Genomic DNA, 24,325 nt, shown 5'->3' with positions numbered 1-24,325 from the left:
CCCCCCAAAGAAGCTGAACAACTTTGGCTCCCCTAAAAAAAAGCTCAACTTTGACCTGAATCCCCCAAAACAGGGCTTTCCTTCCTGCCAGTTTATAACTCTGTGAGTAGATCACAGTCTCTTGAGAGTTGGCCACCCCTACCATATATTATCCCTGTACTGCTCTTGAAAAGCTCTCATAACCATAGATATTACTGTTGATGTTAACAACAGTCAAGCCACATCCCATTAAAATGAATGGATTTTAGTTTCCCATTGGAGCCATGTTATTTCACATCCTTAAAGGAGATGCCTTCTATTTGCTAACACTCCAATAAGGAGGAATCAACAGCCAGCTGTGATTTTACCCCCATGAAAATCTGCAGGAAACATAAGATCTAGACCAGGAGGATAGAGACGTATGTGACACACCATGGTTCCCCTGATCCCAAGTGGTACGTACACTCCCGAGGCAATGCATTCCAGCAAGAGGTCCTCCCCTCTCAGCACCATCTGATTGCTTGAAGTCCCAATGGGGTACATGAAGCTGGGGTGCCTTTCTGTGATACCTCGGGCTGAAATCAGGACATAAGGGGGGAAAATACACACTTGTAAATCCTTCTTCTCTACAGAGCTACTGGAAATGAAAGACAACCAACAGCAGGAGACAGGATGTAAACATATCAAGAGGCACAGAAAATCAGAGTCTTTCCAACCCCACAGACTTGATGGGGAAGTCTTTGTAGCGGTTGAGGCAGATGCTGAAATGATAAATTGAAATGGAAATAACAGACAACGGCAGGAAGGAGCAGGGAATGGCAAGAAAGAATGGTGATGTTCCAGACGGATCACTTTATTCATAGCAAGAACACGTCAATTTAAGTAAGATTTTGCATTTAACAGTGTACATGCTTTGACTCTGAAAAGCAGCTCTAGTAAAATTATAGATTTCCATTTTTCTTCAAAATAAATTATTTCACTGCAGTCAATGGGCCTTGACAAGGATAAATGTAGCTGGACTGTTGTTTCTACTTGAGAGCAAATACAGAATGATTGTCATTTCTACATTATCAATTTCAGCTTGGTGAATTTACTAGTCCTAATTAGGGATGTTCTGGGGGAAGAAAAAATAAATGTGACAAACACAGAGTTTAGATCTTATGCACTAAATTACTTCTATCCTCTATAATTACTTTCTGTGATTTACCACTCCTGTATCTCTCAAAAATAGATTTCTTTTGTAATGGACTAGTTTGGGTTACAAATGACTCCCATACAAAATACACAAATTTTCTCTTCTGAACATAATAGTGTTGCCTACTAAGAAAGAGCACATAAATTTCAGTTGGATAGGAATGAAAATAACATAGTAGTGAAATATTTCAATATCTACACGGCCCCATAATCCAAGACCCTTCTTCATGTTCCTCCTCCATGAGAGGTCTGGAGGGTGGCAATATGAGATATAATATTAACATTAAAATTATTATTTGTTTTTTTATACTACACTTCATCTGTAGATTTCATGGCAGTTTGCAGCATAAAAATACAAGATAAAAACAACAAATACATAATAAAAACCAGAAAAGAACAAACCAGCATCCTCCCCAAAATAGATATAAATACAAGAATGCTGCTCACATAGGATGTAAAAACACAGTACATAGACAGAGCTCTTTTCTGCACTAGGCAAACAATAGTGCAACACAAGACATTTGCGCATTTAAATGAAAATTGACCCAGTAGCATGATGACATTACAATCTGTGTTAATGAATGGTGTCACAAGACATTATCACAATAATAATAATAATAACAACATAGTTATTCTGTGCTACTCAGTGTGGGGACATCACTTTCAGGAACTGGAGATTTCCATAGATGATGACACACACAGCCGGCAAAGGAGGGGAGCAAACATTTAAGGCAAGATGACTGACAAGACAAGTATAAGAACCATGGAAGTGTTAAAACACATAAACCAAAAAAGTACATGGAAGACTGAAAAAAACCCACCACAACAGTTTTCCATAAATACATGAAAGAAGACTGCAAAGGAAACAGACTAACCACATGCATAAAACATAGAAGTGGGCAAAGGAGACCTGATAGGCTGAAAGCAACAGAGGCAACAACAACAAAAAAGCAGGTTATTTTCCAGCTTGATGAAGCCACATTAACAGTGGTGTTAAATGAGGTAAATGTCTGGCATTAGCCAAGAGATATTCAAGGCTAAAAGAGGAAGCAAATTATGGACTGGAGCTACTGGACTAAGATAAATGGATGCTGCAATGTAAGGCATGTACTGAATGAATTGGTTTAGACAAATATTTCTACTACACTGATGAAAACTCCACCCTGAACCAGCAGTTCAGCAAGAGGCTATGTTCTGTTTATGGGCATGGGTGCTGAAGATCTCTCATATGTATAGGCAGGAAAGGAATGTAGGGTCAAGGATAAATGTCCGCAAAGTTAAGTTCACCTGCAGGCTGAGCCTAAGGACTTCATTAGGAAAACCCGCAATTCAAGCAGCAACATATGAGATGACATATATATATATATATATATATATATATATATATGCAAGCATGTAGTTAATTAATTATTTGGTTAGTAGCATATCACTACAAAGTAAATAACTGATAGCATTTACAAGACATATTTCAGATTGCTTTGCATAGAGACGAGACTTGGTTCAATCCCTGGCATCTCCAGTGATCTCTGGGAAAGACCCCTCTCTAAAGCACTGGGTCAGCCCAGGGAGTTTTAAGGTGGATGGACCAATGGTCCAACTCAGTATAAGGCAGTTTCCTAAATTCCTATGGAATGGTTGCTATGCTTGGAATCTCTAATGTAAATCTCCAGTAACAAAATGTCCTCTCACAAACCAAAGCTTACAAACAAAAGAGGCACAGTTCACCAGGAACATCTCTGGCATAAGCTTCTTTGAAACAAATGGGAATTTCACCAAGAACGAATGTTGCTGTTGTGCAACCCTTACTTATTTCCAAGGAGCCTGTGGAAGAGATGCTTCCACAGTTCATTATGCTGACCATCTTCAGATAGAACAGTTGTAGTGTGATCATTGACGCAAACACATAGAATATAATTGCCATGTACATGCAGGATGTGTCTTGGACAACTGGGATAATTTACTCTTTTAATCCTTTGAATATTAACACACCATTCAAACACCACCACCACCAGGTTAAAGTGCTTTTCCTCAAATGCTTGTGGATGAGCTTGCACCTGTGGTACAATAGGGAGGTAGGTTCTAGAGCAGTCCTCATGCTTTTCTCCTTTTGCTAGAGGATGCACAAGTGGAACAGTATTTCACTTTTCTTGAGCAGCACTACAGTAGAATAAGACTGTCCTTCTATGAGCAGCAAACACCTTCCACATGAGGAAGGGCACCATTGGAGCTAACACCTTCTTCCAGATGTAATTCAAATAATAAAATTGCACCACTGATGCTGCTGAACCACCAACTGAAGCTAGTCCTGTTTACCAACTGTGTCCTCCACCTCTTATTTTTTTATTTTTATCCCAGTGCAGTTGAGCAACATCAAACCACAGTGGTGGTCAACAAATTACAGGTCAACTCAGCTCCATGGCCATCTTAAGACCAAGGCACAAAGTAACATAGTATATTCGGCTCTAGGAAGAACTGCTCTGCTAGAAAATCCTGCCTCTGGCTTGTTTAAGGCCAGTGGTTACCATAATGATACAACACCAAGTTTACTGTAGGGTACTCATACTGCCACATAATCATAATATCTCTGCTCCAATCTCTTCTGCCCTGTGCACACAACACTTTTGTTTCTGTAAGCTCCCTGTGAATCTGTCCTGGTTGCTGAAATAGACCCTGTAACACTGAAATAATGGAGTTCAGCTGGGCACCAGCTTTGCATCTATCACACCATGCAGGAGGCGCAGAGTTGTGCATTTGACATAATCCCCTTAATCGGATTTACAAATGTGTAATAGGAAAAGATTATACATTACTAAATTTCAAGCTTCCGTATTAATAATATGCTCCTAGGAGTAAAATTATTCTAAGAAAGCTAGAAAAGTAAGGAATAGAGTATGAACAATATCAAGGAACAAAGCTCCTAATTTAATTTTATATATTACAATTTATTTTAATAAAAAAATACTTTTGATGGTGTAGCTCAAATATTTGATACTAGGTCAGCATTTTTCTGGATTAAAATGGAAACACTTCACTCTTACACCCAAAGACAGAGAGAGAAAGAGAGCACATTTCTCAATTAGTCCCCAGGTCAGGCAGCAGGCATCCTTCTTGGAACTGGAGGATAGCGCAGTTATTATCATTCCCAATGGTCTCACCCTTCCCTAAGTCCAGTCACTCAGAGCTCAGGTATGGAACCATACTGTGTGGGAAACAGCAGTCGTTAAGATCTCCTGTGTGCCACTTCATAGGCTACATGAGGGAATTCTAGTGCGTCCTTGGTCTCCCTTCAAATGATGGTACTGTCTAAATACTGGCACGGGGAAGGGAAAATCAGTACTACTGCATTGGGCCAGTACATTCCAATGAGCACTGAACAATAGAAGCATCTAACCAAGTGTTCTAACTTCAAGCTGCACCTTGGTTCAGTAGCGGCTGGTAGAGTGTGGTATGAGCATGGCATCCCAATACTGCCTGTCACTGCTGGTTACAGAGAGGGAGGGGACAAGGCAGTGGGGAGCTTGGCACAGGAATGTCAGATTGGTGCGGTGCAATCACAGCATCGGAGCCAATCTCCCCTCTCAATTGACAGAAACACATGGCATTGGGAAGCCAGGCCAGTAATGCAGCCCCACTCACACTGCCCCACTATAGCTTTGGTCTCTCTCACTAGCATGTTATGCTACCTCCTCTAGGAATCACTGTTCCAGACATTTAGGTGTCTGCAAAAACATCATCTATCGTGTCTCGCACCCACTTAGACTACAGTTCGATTCATACACACTGAGCTAATGTGAATTTCTTTTCCTCATATGAACCAGGCCTTGAGGAGTTCAGTGATTCACTGATGCAGCTGGGTGTAAAATTCTCTCTGTAGGAAAAAGCATCTCATGCCTAATTTTCAAACTTGAAGCTTGACCTGGACATTATCAGTGCCCCACAGTAGAGCTCAAAAAATGCACACACTTATGAGCTTAGGTGAGCCTTATTTAATATGAAAAAGAATGTTGACACAGCCATGAACAATGTTCAGATGCTATAGATGAGCTTTCAGGGTGTCACAGAGCCTGATAAGTACCAGTCCAATTTCTAGCGCTACTTCCTGATCTATTTGCCAGGCTGGTGCTGGTTTGACTTTCTCCAACATCCATGCAAAAAATCTGGCCCTTTATGGAATCCATGCTGCAAGATGAAGCAATGGTCACCAGCTTTGACACCTTTGGAAGGTGATCTCGAAAAATTCATTGAGGTTCTGCCTACCGCTCATGCTGCTCATATGCAACCTCCAGATTCAGAGGCAGCATGTAACTGAATACCAGTTGTTGGGGACTAAGAACATACAAACATGAACCTTGAAGGATCAGGCCAGAGGGAAGAATCCTGTTCTCAAAGTGGCCAACCAAATGCCTGTGGAAAGCACACAAGCACGACCTGTATGCAACAGCCCTCGGTCCAGCTGTGATTCCCAGCAACTGGTAATCAGAGGCATACTGCCTCTGACAGTACAGGTGGAACATTAGGTGGGAGCTATAGCCTTCATGCCCTACTTATAGGTTTCTGGAGGCATTTGGTTGGCCGCTTAGGAAACTGGGTGCTGGACTTTGGTCTGATCTAGCACAGATCTTATGTTCACATCAAAAATGTTCTTGGAAATTAAGCATGCTTTGTCAATTTTTCAGCCAGAGAGATTAAAGTAGGTCTGGCATAATAAAGATTTTCTATGCTAGGTGCACAACAACTACCTTCTTTTAGTTTTGCTATGGGAACGCTCGAGTCTGCGTCATGTAACCATCACTATTCTTCAGTAAATTGTGGCTTCCTTTTCAACAGCTGTCTTCTATGGGCATCTCAAGGGCATCCCTGATTCTAATTAAAGGAACATTTCTTGTGACTCTTCCATTTACTTAGAACATACTGTGCTGCAGGCACTTTGCAGGGGGGGTGAGGGTTAAAAGAAGAAGTTCTAAACACAAATGATTGATTTCAGTTAAACTTGCTTCCAAACATGAGAAGCAAGCTTGCTAGAGTATTCCCATGGCAGTTTTTGCTACTACAAAAACCAGCCTATCCATACTTTATATGGTTGCTATGTTCTTAAGACTTTTCACATTGTAGCATATTCTTCACTTCAAATAATCAGCCATGTTTTACGATACAAAATTTACATCCTTTATTCAGACACCATAGCATTACACTGTTTGATCTTTTAGATCTTGCTCTGGCCAGTCTACATCCAGACAGCCCAATCAGAAGCTAATGAAGGAGTGCTAACAACCTTAATGGAAACAGTGTTCAAGTCTGGGCTGTTCTTCACTATTTATCTACTATATTTGTATACTGATTTTCAACAAAAATGGCTCTCAAAGCAGTCCAAAACAATAGTTGATCTATAGGCAGATACTATTCTCAAAATATAATTTAGAAGTCTATTAAAAACCAATCTGAACTATTTATTATTAGATTAAACTTTAATTCAGACAGGTGAGGTGGATTAAGGAACCAGGAAAAACCCTGTTGAGAAAGCTACACTTAACAAAATAACGAAGAAGAAGACTATAGCAGACACCTAGCAAATGTAGCAGGATCTCTACCCTAAGCATAAATATGGGCTCTGACTCAACTTGGACCAGTGGCACTGGAGGTAGAGATGCTGTAAACTGATCAGCATCATGACCAAGCCCAAGCCAGAAACTCTTGGATCAGGGGCCCTTCAATCAATCAGGATATCTGGAGTTTTCACCCCCCTGAGGAATTGACAGCCTCCATGTTAGGGGGCCTGTACACCCAAATTGGCCTGTTAATATAAAATTGCAACACCAAAATCCAAAGGAAGAAGAAAGAAAGAAAGAAAGAAAGAAAGAAAGAAAGAAAGAAAGGAAGGTGGGATATAAATGGAATACAAACCAACCAACCAACCAACCAACCAACCAACCAGGAAGTAGGAAAATGCATGCTGCTCCATTTTAGAGTACTAAGTAAGAAATATACACCCATGTCCCCAAGAGATGGTTGGTGGTTCTAGCAACCTACAGAAATGGATTAATCTCAAGAGAATTAAAAAGGTAGCCTTGACTTGGAATGGAAAACCTGTTCCACACAAAAGCACGTGGCTGCTAAAACCAAGTTTAGGAGGAGGATGGGGACAGGAAGATCCATGTTCTGCAACTCAGATTGCTCGATCAGAGAAGCAATATGTCTCACTGCCTACAACAGAACAACTTCTTTCAAGCCTAATTTCAGAGAGGGGAGAGACGATGATAGGGTACCCAATAGACAACAGAGTAAGCCTCTGAGGGCACAAATGCAGCAACTGCGGAGCACACAGTTTCCAAACAATGAGAAAAGACATCAAATGAAATGTACACAAAACACAAGTTGGATGGGGCAGAAATTGTTAGAATTCCTGCTCCATGATTGCAGTCATGGGATTTTTGTCTATTACATGATGGTATATGTTTTAACTCCACAGAGTGGGAAGTGACGGAGACAGGATGTTTGTGTTACTGTGTTCTGTGAAGCGGGACTATTGTCCTTTTTCTCTTTGCTGTCTGATGCTACAGAGAGAGGGAGCCATGTTGCAGTGCTCCGTGTCTGTTTATATGTAAATAAAATAGATTAGCCAAAATGCTGAGTTGCTGAGGTCTGTTATGCATGATGCGCAAACTCAGCAGATCCCTAAGTGTGCCGGCGTTGGTTGGCATTGGTTACTGTGATGTTTGGGCAGAAGAAAGATTTTGAAGCTCCCGAATGAACGACCAGGAGGGAGAGAACATGCCAGTTGGGCATGTGTCTCTGCCAGGATCCTACTCGAGTGTAGGCCGAGCTCCTGGCAGAAATGTGCTCAAGTTCTGCTATGGGAAGCTGTGAGAACAGGATGTTGGACTACATGGGTCCTTGGCCTGATCCTGAAGGTTCTTATGGTCTTAAGATTGGCTTATTGGAATCTCTTACTTTAAGAAAGGTAGCTAGATAGGCACTTCTAAAGCAGAGAGATGCACAACTCTCAAATGTTTTTTTTAAAAAAACAAAAATAAATTCACAAACTGTTATTTGTAACTAACTGAGATTATGCCTGTGTGTACAATTTATTTCACTATAAACTAATACACATCCATTTCTAATCTATTGCAAACAAAAAGTACTTTGTTTCTATTTTCTGCAAACTCTCTTCCCCTTCCACTGAAGTTAATCCCCCTACAATTGTTTACATTATCACACCATTTGCACACAACTTTCAATATATGGCAGAAGAATGATTCAGGGCCCCCTGGGAGCCAAGTGATTGTCTATCTAAAGCACAATTTATAATTCAGGCTTCTCCTAGTGTTACATTCTTCTGAGGAAGTATTCTTCACTTAGACAAAGAAGAAAGAACAAATAATCTTTGGAAGCATTAAAAAAATGCAACATTACATACAAAATTACATAGATTATCAATCATGAAGGAAAAATCAAATGGTTTTTTTATCACCGACTACTGACAATCATACCTATTATAGACATTTCTTTTAAATGGACTGAGGAAAAAGGCACAATATTTTTTATGTGTAGATCTCATCGTCTGTGTGTATTCAGTAAAACTTTGTTGGAGAGCTGTTTTCTTCACAGCTAGGTATTGATCCGTGCTATCTAAACAACGAGGTTTAGATTAACAGAATTTGCCTACCACATGTGATTTTTAAAAGCTCAGACTGGACAGGGTAATTTTTTTAAACATATATACAGTACAAAAGTAATCCATTTAACACCACATGAATAAAGTGCAACATCACATGTATGAACTGATTTGAAGACATTACCAGCATCACTGCCAACAGCTACCATTAAATGGAGACACATTTCAGGTGCTACAGACTAAACAAGTGCAATTTGTGGAGTTCAAGTACTCAAGATGGGAGACATGTAAAATATATAGGAAGAGTTTAATATGTCCATGAAATTGCCTTGTTTTCACTGACTGACCAAAAAGTGTTATTAACACAATAGTAAGTCAGGTTAGGTACAGAGGAGTTAGAACGTGAAGTTCTCCAGAAGTCAGTATTGACTCACCACTGTATATGTCAGTGTGATTTCGAAAGGACGTTTCATTATGGGGATGCTCTGTAATAAACAAAAGAACGTGAGCGTACCAAAGGCAACAAAGCATGCACTGAGTAACAAAAGACGAAATGGAGAGGAGGTGTACAAAAGGAAAAGAACACACACACACACACAACAGAAATTATAAAAAAGCAAAAAGCAAAATAAAAAAGAGGCAATGACATACGCATAACATCCAAAAAAAACTTCAACACAATTTGGAAAGAAACAAAGAACACAGCAACGGAAGGCAGCAATTGAAGAAGACTGCTTTTTTCTATGAAATGCAAAATTATGAACTAAAAAAACCCAACGCGCATTAACACAAAATCAAATATGTTCAGATGCGTTCCAAAAACATATGGATTTTTAAGTTTGACTTTTAAAATGGCAGGAAATAATCAAAACATTTTAATTATTATTATCAATAACTTTGTTAACATCCAGCTCTACTTTTGGAAAGAACAATTAGTTTGTCATCAGATTTGTAAAAAGAAAAAAGATAAAGAATGCATTCCTGATATTTGTTCCAAGGGTACAAGATGGATTACTTTCAGCTTTAACAATGAAAAAACAAGTTATAAAAGTATAAGAAAAACAACTGGGGTTTTAATAGATCATGGAAGCATTATTAGAATGAACTGCCTTTCATCTTTTAAAAATGCAAAGCGATAAGCACATTAGAAATAATCCAATAGCAACAGTAGGCTTGCAGATAAACCCACAAAAGTTACGGGACAGCATTTTTTTTTAAAAAAAAACACAACTGGATTACGAAGATGCTGCTGAGCACCAGCATCCCGCCAAGCATGGCTTGGTATATATTATCCTCAAAATGGACACTTAGACCTGCTGAAGCACCCCAACTATTGTGTCCTCATTCACCTCTTACAAGGTGTGTGTGTGTGGGAGACTACTTGTAAGTCTTCATTACTATAACACTGAAAATGGCATAAATGCAGAGAAACTTTAATGTACCTCACCAATGTCGCTCTCCAAACCCAATACCACCCATTTCATGAAATTCCATGACTCCATTTAGGATTTACATAAGAAATTACATAAGAAAAAAATGGCCATATATTTTAAACCACCTTAATTAGTCTAAGATCTGCTAAAATTGTCAGGTTTAAGTCTGACAGCATACCACATCATACTAAAAGCCATGTAGATAAATAAGGACCTAGGACACTTTGAGAAGCAAAGTACGTTTGAACACAAAAGTGATCACGTACGTTAGGAAAAAATGAGTTTTTAAAAAGGGGTAATCTGCTTTAATCTTAAACATTAAGGTTACACTCATGGGCTTTGTTTGCTCATCATGCTAACCCTTAAACTAGGGGTGGCCAAATTGTTGTCCTCTAGATATTGTTAGACTACAACGTTCATCATCCCTGATGTCTCGACAAGCTGGCTGGGGATGAGAGTTGGAGTCTACAACGTCTGGAGAGCCACAGATTAGCAACCCCTTCCATAAACCGTGTCTTACCATGGACGAACAGCACAATAACACACTCTGCCAGATCCTTCCCACTTCGTTCCACCTCTGTCAGGAGCAACAAACATGTCCCCTTGGAGTTAGTGTGTTGCCAAAACCTATAATTGTGGCTTGTTTCCCCATAAGCAAACCACATCTAGAAACCAAGATTTATTCTTGGCTTGCTGATCATTGTGCATTTAGAGAGAAACAAGCCACAAACCTGATTTGGACAACATGGTCAACCAAGGACTGTGGCTGCTCCTGCTCCTGCAAGGTGGTGGTGCAAAACAAAAATGATCTGGCAGTGTCCATGAGGATACTGTCTGTTCACAGTAAGCCATAGTTTATGGATCACTGTGATGTGTGAAAAAGGCCACTAGCTTTTTAAGGATTAGGACAACCCAAATCTATTTTGTCTAAATTAGGCTTGGTAAGAAGTGGAATGACTACTATTCTGTATTTCCAAAAGAAGATCAATGTTCTGATCCTCAACACATTTGGAAGTAAATGCTACCTGATTTCAAGTTAGTGTGTCTAGCATTACAGCCTCTTTACTTCCCTTTCTGATGAGAAAATTAATCATCATAGCAAAGCAATAACTTCTGTGGATTGAGCACTTATACAAAACAAAATACTGAACAAGTATCCAGATTTGAAACAAAAGCAGATCACCGAACAACGTGCCACACAGAAAGGCAGTTCAGTTCCTTTGAATATAAGGTGAAATCTATTTTACATAGAGGAAGAAAGTGGTCCTCTATCGAAAGGGTATCTAGGGAGGAAATGTGCACACAGTTTCCAAGTGAATATGTAAGAACAAGATGGTTGGAGACCTACAGTACTCTTAATGAGCCTTCCAAGGAGCCACTTGTAACCTAGGGGTCACTAGGTAAAGGGCCAAGACAACCATAGCATACAAATTAAGGGTTACCCATTACATACAACTTACTGCAAACTCTATTTGTCTAAAACTGTTTAATATTTAAATTTCTTAAGTGGTATCATAAAAACAGAAACTTAGCAACAACCAAGTCCAGTCTCAGGGATCAGGGAAAGCAAGGGTGGAAGATGCATTGTACAAGACCATCTGAAGCAACTGTTGGGCAAAAGGAAGGGTACGCCAGAGGGCAGAAAATATCCAAGTGATAATTCTGTACGGTGTGGTGTTACAAGTAAACCTTTACCAGATGATCCACATGATTGTACAGGTCTTTTTAGGGACAGGCAGTCCTTCAGATAACCTAGTCCCAAGTTGTTCAAGGTTTGGTATGTGTTAGTAACAAGATCTTGACATTCCTCTAGTTCCTTTGTTTCAACATTCTTCCGTTAGATCAATAGGTGACAGGAGAAAACCTGCCTGCAGGGCCATCAGTTAAGCGTGGCTTCTAACACAGAAGGCGGTGAGCTGTGTTCAGAAGCTGGAAGAGCAGCAGGGCTCCATCTACACTGCTGCATGGGTCACTTCTGGGTAGGTGGGGTCCATGCCACTTTTCAGTCACTTGACATCACTACGATGTTGTGACCCGTTTTTCATTTGTAGTACAGCCAGTCTTGGGAAATGGCCAAATTGGGGCCCATGCTGGGTCTAAATAGGCTTGCAGGCTGAATATTCCCCATGCCTGCTATATAGAATTAACACCAAGGTCTTGTTTGCCAGTCGTGGAAAGCCATAATTAATGGCATGCCATGAGCTTTTCTCCCCTAGTGTGAGTGGACGCAACAAGTTAAAATCCTCATTTTAATGTTATAGCTGAAACTGAGATTGCACTTTGTTTTGCTCAAACAAATCTGGAAGCTAAGAACAAACCTTGACTTCAGATCGTGGTATGTTTGGGGCAAAACGAACCATGATCCCTGGTCTGGACATAATGCTAAGCCATGGCTCATATAGTTTATTGTTTCCATTCATGCTAGGGAAGGAAAAGGGGAATGAATGTATCTCAGTGTAGAGCATCTGCTTTGCATGCAGACGGCCTACGTTCAAACTCTGGCAGCTCCATTTAGCAGATGACAGAAAAACCTCCTTCTCCCTGAGACCTTGAAGAGCTGCTGGCAGTTAGTAAACAATACTGATCTAGATGGACAAATAGATTGGATATAAAGTAGGCTCCTGTCATCTTTCTGTCTGCAGAGGAATCTACTTCAGTGACACCTCCCAGCTTACCAGGTTCTGTACTCATTTCCCTCCATGACTAGAGTGCCCAGCACTGGAGATATCCAGCTGCTGCTTGACAACCCTTGCAAGGACAGAATCCAAGACAAATGCATCAATTGCCTCATAGTCTATCCAGCCCTGAAGGGAGAGATCCGGAAAGTTCCAAGTGTTTGCAACCTCACAATCAACTGCTAGCACATCTCTTCTGCTAGGGTTTCATGGCAGCAGTTTCAAAAGTAACAGAGGTTAAGACTTAATTCCCTGAGAGAGAGGAAGAGAGGCCTAGGCAATGAAGAATCATCTGCTGGCCAAAAGAGCAATGTGGTTCTTAACTTCAACTGACATGTCTCTAGGAATTAAGTACAAAAGGCCATATCCTCATACAGCGCTGATACGACAGACTAAGGAGCATGCATGCCTTCCTAAATCCCACTTAAAAACTGGGCTGATTAGTACCAATTGGCTGTAGTGATGACTAATGACGGAAGGATCTGCAAACTTTGGTTTTCTCATTTTCCTATTCCTAAATTCAGTTCGCCAATTTTTTGCACCTATTGACAGATTTCTAGAGGAAATCCTCACAAAAATTCCCCAGCATCCTAACACATTTTTGCAAGCAATTTCCCTAATATAATGCATTTCTCTATATTATTTTGATGAATATATTGATTTTTATGCACACTTCCCCCTAATATATACATTTTTGTAAACACTGTTGATGAACTACCTCACTAAATTCAGATAAGTGCAAATTTTGAGGGATGGTTGTGTTTCAGTCCTCATATTGTTTCAGAAAGTGCAAATTAGAGAGATTCGGCTTTAAATGCTAACTGAATTGAATTCCACACCATTCCTAGTGATAGCTGATGTCACTGAATTCAAACATCCCAATGAATATTTCACTTCAATTATATATTTCTCTTGTTATATTTGTGCATTTCCCAAGTCCATTAATCCTTGGTTTCCTTTTCTTAGAAACAAAGAAAACATTCGTCAAAGAAGCACACACCTCTTCTTTCTTACAGATGAATAGATTTAGTCCTTTATTATTATATCTATGTTATTTGGCATCTAGCTGTGTAACCACACTGAGAGGCTACTTTTGCAGGCTGGAGTTTATAGTAATCTTCTCCTCTACGCTCTCAATACTGTAACACTTAATAGGGTCAGGAATGGCTCCAAACTTTCCTTCACTAAAATAGTGAGTGAGTGAGTGAGTGAGTGAGTGAGTGAGTGAATGAATGAATAAATAAACTCTAAATAAAATGAATGAGAAGTGGGATGTACCCCACCAGCAAGCCAGTGTCTTTCAATCATTTAAGATATTCCCTGTCCTAGAATTAGTATGCTGCCATCTTTCCTCCTTGCTCCTTTAATATATATCAATTTCATGAGAGGCAATTCAAATGTTCCAAGTTTGATACGGTCTGCTCAACTTGCAAGTGTTGCTGCGGCAGCAAAACGATGTAGCAGTCAGTAGAGGGTTAAGAAGAATGTTAGTTTGTAGCCTGCTGATCTCTATTGCCCCCTCGCTTATTAAAGTAGCAAGAATGAAATCTAATCATGCTCTTCCCTCCATCCTTAGAGGAAATGCTCTTTGATGGGTTGAAACTGAGGTCATCCTGAAAGTAGGCAGAAGATGCCAATGCAGTTGCTTCCGCTCTGCAGGACATTCTACCCATGGAGACTGTTAGAGAATGCTTATTATTATCAATAATTCAGGCCTCTTCTGTGTGTCTTTTGGGTTGACTGTGGGTATGGCGCATGCTTCTGGCCTCCATGTTTTCATGTTCTCCCCACCCCATTTGGCATACAATGGTCTAAATAATTCAGATGTCATTGCAATCAGAATGAAACATGCCCTCAAAAGACATCCCCAGACCTAAGCGAGCAGTAATAAGAAGCTGGGCAAGAAGAAGAAAAGCAGAAGAAGCAGGGAATGATTTCGATTTTAAGCTGGGGGACACACCTGTCACTGGAATAGAAGAACATTCAAATCAGTGAGGGTTCAAATATAATAAATGAGAAAGTAAGCAGCAAGTTCACTTCGCTCTCTCCTTACACAGTTCCAAGTATGACCTGTTGACTTCTATGGGGAATAGATCCATAGTTGATGCCATGCAAAGTGGGCTGGCAGTGATGTTTTCTGGTGTGCCCAGCGCCGCTTACCTCAAAGCATGCATAAGTGACATCCTGGGTGGACCAGAAATGCCCTGAGTGCCACTCGTTGCACTAGAAGCAATAGGAGGAGTGATTGACAACATGGCTTGGCTGAAGCTAAATACAATGCACACTGCTAATGCACATTTCCTTTATAAATTACTAAACATTCTGAAATACTGGACAAGGTTATATTGGCTCAGTAAGGAGGGGGAATGTACACAGATCTTTTAAAACAAGAAAGTTTTTTTTTAAAAAATACATCACCACCACCACACAAACTCCAATAAGAGGCCACAGTAGGATATCTAAAATGATCCAACATGCCATAGAACACTCCATTAGCACAATTGGCCTACACATCCTTTTGTGAACATTGTGGAACACTGTTCATGCAAACAGGGAAGGATGAACTAAAAAAATCAAACCAGTCATATGAGCAACCTGATAGGTCTTTAAAAAAATGATCTCTTGAATTTACTTGCTGTTTGATCATAGATATCCAAGCATTTAGTCAATGACCCCTTTAAAACACTGGGTGACATTCAACTATGTAGACCCATTGAAATTAATCTTCATGACTAAATTAGATCCATTAATTGCAATAGATGTGCTCTTCAGCTGAATCCAACCCAGTAACCAAACCAGAGAAAACAGCAGTATATCATTTAAAAAAGCACATACAAACAAGTCCTGCTGCCAGAATGCTTGCTATCTAAAATCTTAGATATTCAAACACAAAGAATTATATCCAAACCACGTTACAAAATGGCTGATTCAGATATCCAAACAGATATCCTTCCTTGTTTGTGTTTTGCTGTTTGGCAGCAACTATTTTGGGCAGGAGAGAGTTTTCCCCTTGTTTGGCTTTTGCTGATTGGCCGCAGCAGTTTTAGGCAGGAGGCATGGAGGGAGAAAGCATGGAATATAAATGCCCCCATAAGAAAATAATGGAAATCATCAGCTTGTTATGCGAACACGCACCCAACAAACGATTTCTTGGGAACACATTGTATTCAGAAAGCAGAACCTGCGTGTATGTGAAAAACATGTGGACACATGCTAGAACCTGTTATGCTGATATGTCAGCTGATGTCTCTGATGCTTACATTTCTCACAGATAAATAAGACACTATATGCCCAATAAGTAGAACTGTCTTCAAAATGCATTTTAAACCTCCAAAATTCATGTAAGCTGTCTTGATCTTCTTGGGGGAAGGACAGAGCACCAATGTGTTAAATAAAGCATTTTCACACCTCTAAGAACATGTAGTAAAAGACCCTCTCATAACTCAAGGAATGTTACAAAAACTGCCATGTTTGTAAGGAGACGGTTTTTCTGACTGTCGCCAGCACAGCAGGGATTGTGCTCATGAAGTTCCAGCCAAGCTGATCATAGTAAATACTTACTGGTCATGACTTTGAGGGTATAAGGGTTTTTCTGCTGGATGGTGTGGGTGAAGGCAAAGCGAGCATTACAGCTGTAGTCAGTCAGGGCATCCTCCTGCATGACATTGGAGAAATACAAGTCACCATTCTGTCCTTGGGAGACACGCTTGTCTTGGTGGATTGACTCCATGGCTGTAAGAAAGAACAATAAATCTTATTGGAACTCACTGCTCTGCACCTTTGTAATGGATAGAACTAGTGGCAATTATCTACTAGCCCCAGCAACCTGGAAAATACATAAATTGATTACTTCCAGCTAGCATTGGACAGCAGAACTCAATTCAAGACATTTCCGATAATCCAAGCTAGGTACTTCAAATTCTTACTATGGGTGAAAAGCAACACAAAGAACCAATTTTGCTTACTTGCTTAGTTAACAGAACTGCTATGCCACCTGCCAATAGGACAGTTTTCCATGCAGTTCCCCAAAGGATAATAGAAACAATAAAATCGTATCACAATATGAGTGTTCAGTGACACACATGAGAAAATCCGCATAGCTTGCTGCTATAAAGACTAGTTACTTTGTAAATATGACCAGCTGACACAGTCAGTTTACCCCATACACACGCAGTCCACATGGAAGAGGAAATATTTAGATTGCGAAGGTAGGTCTCAAATTTATTATGCAAACCAGCTCTTTCCAAGAGCTGCAGCCAGGGACATCCCAACAGCAGAGCAATGAGAGTGATAGCTTAGAACAGCATTTTTTAAGGGCATTAAGGAAGCAGTGTGCAATATGAGAAGTGCATCTCAGAATCCTCTTCGATACTTAATGAGATCCTGGGGTGAGCTCTGGAGGAGTATAACCCAGCTGAGGTCGTGGGCTATCTCTGGCTGAAGCTCCATCTTCTTTTGTATATTAACAAGCAACAGATATTGAATGTACCACAACCAGATTCTTTTCATTTCAGTGTTGACAACATGAGAGTGTGGAAAGGCGGAAAAGGTCACTCCTTTGCAGTTGTGCCATAATACTACCGAGCCCCATGAATGGTCAGTATAGACAAGGGAAACAGTAGCATCACCGAGACCAGCCTAAACCATTACACTCATGTCCTGTTAGGGAACCCTCTTCGTTTCCAAGTACAGTTCTAGCCTGCTAGCCAGTGTGAAGACTTACAGCTGCTCATCCAGAAGATAGCCGGAGGTGGCAGTCCAGGAGGGGGATTGCATGCCAAGATAAGATGAGCACCTTCATGAACCTCTTGAATGTCTAAGTTTTCCTTTGGCCACAAGGGAGACTCTGCAAATAAAAATGTCACAAAAGAAATTACATGCATACATCAAAAGGTACATGGTGCTAATTTTTGAAACTGCTCCATAGAGGAGTCACCATCTCATTGTGCTTTCCGCACTTTATCTGGCTCTGCCGTCTAAAGCAGAGGTGGGGAACCTTTTCCATTCCAAGTGCTGCATAACCTTCTGGGAGCTGCATGCCAATGGTGGGTGGGACTAAAACCATAGTCACTCCCCTTTCACACACAGGGATACATATCTTCTTCCCAACACAAGATCCATCCACATTATTTAATCCTCTTCCCCTTTTGTCAATACCAAAATGTATTCCAACTTTATACTAGCCTATACTTTACACTGCTCTGGCTTATGCAATATTAATTTTCTAATAATTTTAATATTTTAATGTTTCAATATTTTAATGTTGTATTTTAATCTTGTTTTTAAGTTGTATTCATTCGACTTGTTTTTATTATTGCTTGTTAGCCACCCTGAGCCCGGCCTTGGATGGGGAGGGCGGGGTATAAATATTATTATTATTATTATTATTATTATTATTATTATTATTATGATATCACTTAAACGCAGATTTTGGCTTTCTCAGAGAAACAACTGTGGAATAATTTTGGTGTCCAGAAAAATTATGATTGTCAAGAATAAGATATATACTTCCTTGGTACCTAGCAGAGAGTCTCCTTCAGAATCTCACCCATGGATCACCCCTGAAAAATCCTAGTATAAAGGATGTGTATGTTTTTTAAAAAACATTACTCTTGACCAATAAGGAAATTTGTGAGTAACTTGGGAACAAGCAGGGAGGTAGTGACTTAAGTGTTATAAATAACAAATTACTGAATGGCAACGAAGATAAAGCACTGATTCTCTGAGTTGCTGTGATGGATGGTGACTTCTGCAATTTTGTAAAGTGGAACCTCGGACCATGAACATAATCTGTTCTGGAAGACCATTTGACTTCTGAAATGATCTGAGTTCTAAGGTGTGGCTTCCTACTGGCTGACAGCTGGTTTTTGCACAGCAGAAGCCACGTTGGACATTCGTGTTCTGAGGAACGTTTGAAAACCGGAGCACTTACCTCCGGGTTTTCGGCATTTGAGAGCTGAAACATTCAAGAACAGAGTTATTCGAGTTCCTAGGTTCCACTGTATTAATTTTGAACGCTTTTTAGCTAGACACTGGAACTGGACTCTAACAGACTGCACATTAACAATTCTCAAATACAAAAAGCCCTTGCAAACACAAATGACACAGTGTATAAGGTTCTAAAATAATAAGGTTTCTAATAGTGTCATAATTATACTCACTTGAAACCTGCAGAAAGATTTTGTTGGAGATGGCTGTCCCCAAGTCATTCCGAGCAAAACACTGAAATTCCCCTTCATAATCTTCTGGCCTGCCACCACTACGGAAGTCAACATCCAGTGTACCTGATGACCAATGTCTCATGCTTACTCTTGGGTCCTTTGCAACATTGAAGAACTTTCCATTTCGCGTCCATAAAAATCTATAAAAATAGTTACATCAAAGAGACAATTACCTTCTTTGCACAGGAAGAGCTTTATCTAATACTGCATGGTTTACATGTTATTTTGGATCCATTAACCCTTAATGCATTCATGAGTTGTATTTCTCTATTCTACTTTCTAGGAGAAGCCTAATGCAAATATATTAGCATATTTCCCTTGTTGTTATCGGTATGGGAGAGGAAATAAAGTGGTCAAATAATTTACACAGAACAGCCATCAGGTGGCATTTGCAAGTCATTTTTTGCAAGGCATCCAGTTACCAGGGCTATAGCAGAACTTTTGTAATACAAACTCCTCTAAACTACTCCAGAGATAATTTGCTATGGGTATTCCTACAGTGGTCCAATACATACAATTTAATGAATGACATCTGAGCCATTCAACAAAAAACCCTTGCATTCAAGAGACGGTGCATGCTTACACTCACCATGAAAGGCTGCCAGAATAGCAGTGCTATTCTGACCCACAGTCAGGTGTGGGCTTAGCCACTGCTTTGATTATAAGCACCTGTTTTGTTATACCACTCTGAGCTCCACAATGAATGGGTAGAATTCAAACCTAACAAATAAATTAGAACTGCACTCACGTGGGAGTGGGGTTCCCTTTTGCTTCACACTCAATGAAGATGTTGTCCCTTGGATCTACAATATAATCCTTCACAGACTGCTTTGTAATAGTAGGGGGTTGAGGCACTGTAAAGTATACGCAAGAGCGACAGAGAAAGAGAGAATAAATAGGAGGCAAAGGAAGACATTCTCACTTATTGCCATTTGAAACGCAAATTAATAAGAGCAAGTGCTCTTTCCAACATTATCCATGCCTCGTGTTTTTTTGTTTTGTTTTACAAACAAAGACCCTTTACAAATTGAAGTATGAACTCCACAGTCCATATATTCTAAAGAAATGCAAGCTTGTCGTATTTGCAGCACATCATCAGTTCTCTATGCACTGTTTTTGCCTTCCTGCTTGTGAAAGGCAAGGAGCACAATCCACCGATGTTTCTAGCCTGCAAGCCCTATCAAAATGAATATGAGCTGAGCAAAGGCGATCTTCTCAGTGGCTTGCACCCAAGGTCAGATTAAAATGGAAGCTGCTATTGTTATTATAATTATTCATATCACACCATTCATCACAAGATCCATGGGCAGGTACTGATTAACTGAACTACAAAAACAGACAAAGCACATTAAAAGCAGAAATCACAATTCAATAAAAAGCACACTCCATCTTTTCACACTACAATGCAGAGAAGATGCTTTAAATATTCAGAAAGCCCAGAGAAAGAGAAATATTTCCAACAGGCACAGAAGATGCACAATGGCGGTGCTAGCCACATCTCAGGTGGAGGATGTTCTATAGCCACGATGTCATTGCCAAAATTAGCTGTCGGATAAGACATAAACCCATGAATTTCAGTAGATGGTGGTATTACAAGAGAGGCCCCAGAAAATCTCAGAGTGTGGGCAGGTCATAGAGGGAGAGATGGCCCTACAGGAAACCAGGTCCTAAGGCATTCAGAACTTTTTATGTCAACATCATAACCTCAAATTGGGCTTGGTAGTAAATAGACAGCCAGTACAGATCGTTGTGATCCGATGCAATATAGTCTTGAGCAGTCAAAACCCATGAGTGGCTGTGATTTGCATCAGCAGCAATCTCTGAACAGTCTCCAAGGGCATCCCTACATAGAACAAATCAGAAACAGCTATAGTAGGTGAACTGGCCACAGCTGGATAAAGGCACTCCATGCCAATGAGACTATTTGGGTCTCTTGTGGCATGGAACAATCAAGAACCTCCTTCCTCGACTCAAATACTTCCCTAAGACAGTGGCTTGTACAGACTATATTTTCGAGCCTCTACCTTCCTTTGTAGGTGAAAGTATTTTTCCTGATGCAAAGCCACACATTCGAACTCCTCACAGTTTAAATTGGAACACCATTTCCTCTGCATGACTGAATGGAGCTAGAGGTTCTAGGGGTTCTCCTAACCCTCTGGAGCTGATTTAGGGAGGCCATGAGCTGCGCACAGTGGGAGGGGGAAATGTACAATTGTGCAAGTGTAAATCCTTCTACTGGTGGGACACATTAGTTGGATACAGCCCAGAGTCTGGCAGCCTGACAGCATGGACTAACAGCATGGACAGTTTACTCTTTCCCCCAGTATATGCATTTTTTAAAAAACATTGTTTGGCTGGACAACTACATTGCAAAATTCAGAAAAATATGGATTCTGAAGGATAGCTGTGTTTCAGTTTGCATATTGTTTTGAAAGTGTGAATTTGATAGATTTGGCTTTATATGCGAACTGAACTCCATTCTCCCCATCCTTAGTGATGGCTGACATCACTGAATTCAGACATCCAACAGACTTCCAAAGGGTTTGCTGTTACCACCAAACAGCTGATCAGTACTGACAGTGAGTCCCCTTGCACTTTTGACAGATGTGTAACTCCAATTTAAACCATAGTTTAATGAGACATATGAACTGAGCCAATGAGTGCCATTTCTGGCAAACAACTTAAAGAGACTATTCCTCTTCTCTGCCCACATTTAAAGGTACACACTTCTTCCTGCAAAATCCATCCAAGGCTACTTGGCTGGATAACTTTCAGGTGTAAACTGGGACAGAAGACTAGCAATCTGCTGCAGAAAATGAGTTCTAGAAAAGCATGAGATGACTAGTGGTTACAGTCAGATGTACCAATGTTGGTCTGCATTTACTGTTAATCTGCCCCTTCTCCTGCAACCTGCTGAGTCGCAGCAACAATTTCCTTTCTGCGCGCAGACAAGTCTTTGCAAGATCAAGTGCAACAACAGAGGCTGAAAAAATCAGCAAATAATTTTTTTCAGTATCTAATATCAGTGAACAGGCACACTGATAGCAAAGTACTGCATAACAGACGTGCCATTATGACTAGGATATGTTACCAGACAAAGCCATACCAGGACCTACAAACTCTATATGCCAATGCCCCACAATTTGCTCCCAAATTGCTTGATCTTCACATAATTATCATCTGATAATTCAAGTATGGGAAGAGAAGAATCAGGACAGGAAAGAAACAACCACAGAAAAACAAGAACATGCAGATGGAGTCAAGGAAGTCATCCCAAGAGAGTACCATACACCCACATCTGAATCCACATGCCATCTGTAAATATATGTAAGACACCACAAAGTAAGTTCATCCACTTATTAGAGTAGAGCTCAATAAGAAGGTTTGGCTCCTGAAATCACACCTGGAAAAGCTGTCACCAAAGCTACTATGATGCACCATCTCCATATGTATGCATATGACAGCAGAGAACTGGGATAGGTAAGCTGCAATGGAGCACTGCTGCTCTTACCAGTTGTGGTGTATTGGAGGGGGAACATGGGAATGCAGCTCAGTGACCCCCCCCCCCACAAGTAGGAGTAATTATGTTATTGGCTTGGCTTGGTGTTAAGTCTAGCCTGCTGCGTTGGAACAAGCCACAGTATTCCATTTCTCCTGAGGTTTTCTCTCTCCAGTGACCATTATATAATATATTTTCAGACTGCCAATGGGTTTAATAAGCTTTCCTCCCTCACACACACTCCTCTACCTCACACTGAGTTCAAAAGGAAACCCAAACCACTCATAAGAATTGGGGGTGTTGGGGAAGAGGACTGTCTATATAGTTAAGTCAATATAAAAGCTTCATTCAAACGGTTTTGTATCTTACCTTTATTTGATGTTAACGTAGCAGGTACCATATACTAAAATAACAAAATTTCCTTAGTTTGCTTAGAACAGGCTTCCTCAAACTCAGCCCTCCAGAAGTTTTTGGCCTACAACTCCCATGATCCCTAGCTAGCAGGAGCAGTGGTCAGGGATGATGGGAATTGTAGTCTCAAAAAAACATTTGGAGCGCTGAGTTTGAGGAAGCCTGGGTTAGAATATGATACAGCTTTTCTATGTTACCATCCAAGTGCTGAATATCAAGCTTCAAAAAGTCAGACTCCAGTGTTTAGTGCTATTAACTATGCAAGTAATGCCCATCCTATGGCCCCGTTTCACTTTGGGCTTCTTGGCTGTCTACTATGTACATGGTTACTATGTACAGTGGCCCTGTGTTCTCTCCCCCCACCCCCCAGAACTGGAGACAGCTGCTTTGGAGAAAAAACAAGTCAGTAAGTAAGACTTACATGTATCTTGAATACTTGCTGTTAGTTCCAAGGTGTAAGCGTATTTTTAAAAAAGAAAGAGAGAGGAAGGGTTAGTCTAACACATTTTAGATCTAGTATGTATATATAGCTATCTAAAAAAGTTAAATTGAAAACTTAGCGTTTTAAGGATGGCAATGATTAGCTTATGTCTAGTACTCCGAGCTCCTGTAAAAAGTTACATAAAACATCGACAAAAGTGTAAAGAGAAATTCATAGGTTACAGTTAATGCCTCAAGACCACAAAGGCAATTCAAGACTTTTAAGAGGTAGTTCCGTGCCACTCCAGATGGTTTTGGACCACTAGTCTCATCATCTCAGACCATTCATTTTACCAGCTGTAGCTGATGGGAGATGAGCTAGAGGGCCACAGGTTTCTCTTCTTGTTTTAAAGGACGGACAAAAGCATCAAACAAGATCTACTTCCAGTTTATTGAGAGTGGCTTAAGCATGTGAAAGACCAGGCTGAGGGTTAGCCCACAGGTTCAAAAATTCTTTCCATACGATGTGGCCAACACCACCCTCAGTTACATGTATGTCTCTGGTCCCTTGGAGAATTTAAAGTATGGCCTGCTTGTCAGTAGCTATTTCCACATTCACTGTAACATTTTTTTGACACAACAATTAAAGTGGGAAGTTGTATATGGAGAAACTAATGACACATATTTCATACAGATAGGGAGACTTCATGAGGAATCACTTTGGTCCATGCGAACCAGACCAGACAGCATTAGAAATTTGGAGCTAGCCTACTTGTGAGGTTAACCATGCCATTTAGACTTCCACAAATCATTTAAAAACTCTAAACAGCAACCATGAAGTGGGGGGGGATTAGGATTGGGGGCATGGAACCAACCCATTC

General features: G+C 40.3%; 1 protein-coding gene across 27 annotated transcripts in view; it reads right to left on the bottom strand.

The window, feature by feature from the left end:
• NFASC (neurofascin) overlaps window positions 1-24,325 on the bottom strand; it is a 187,104-nt gene that overhangs the window by 76,757 nt on the left and 86,022 nt on the right. For 19 of the 27 annotated variants that reach the window (XR_013392957.1, XM_077928985.1, XM_077928982.1 and 16 more), the window contains 7 exons: window positions 23,446-23,463; window positions 19,863-19,968; window positions 19,055-19,254; window positions 17,617-17,739; window positions 16,455-16,625; window positions 9,220-9,270; window positions 443-554 (listed from right to left, as the gene is read on the bottom strand). Coding sequence is in view for 26 of the 27 variants with exons in the window: in XM_077928985.1 (XP_077785111.1) it covers window positions 443-554; window positions 9,220-9,270; window positions 16,455-16,625; window positions 17,617-17,739; window positions 19,055-19,254; window positions 19,863-19,968; window positions 23,446-23,463 (781 nt within the window). In the remaining variant the exon portion in view is untranslated. The remainder of the gene's footprint in view (window positions 1-442; window positions 555-9,219; window positions 9,271-16,454; window positions 16,626-17,616; window positions 17,740-19,054; window positions 19,255-19,862; window positions 19,969-23,445; window positions 23,464-24,325) is intronic. The other 8 variants (XM_077928989.1, XM_077928986.1, XM_028734279.2 and 5 more) reach the window with 2 other exon arrangements.

Source organism: Podarcis muralis, chromosome 5 (genome assembly GCF_964188315.1).
Source record: "Podarcis muralis chromosome 5, rPodMur119.hap1.1, whole genome shotgun sequence".
Lineage (NCBI taxonomy): Eukaryota > Metazoa > Chordata > Lepidosauria > Squamata > Lacertidae > Podarcis > Podarcis muralis.
Note: the sequence above shows the minus strand (reverse complement) of the source record. Positions and strands in the feature narration are given on the sequence as shown.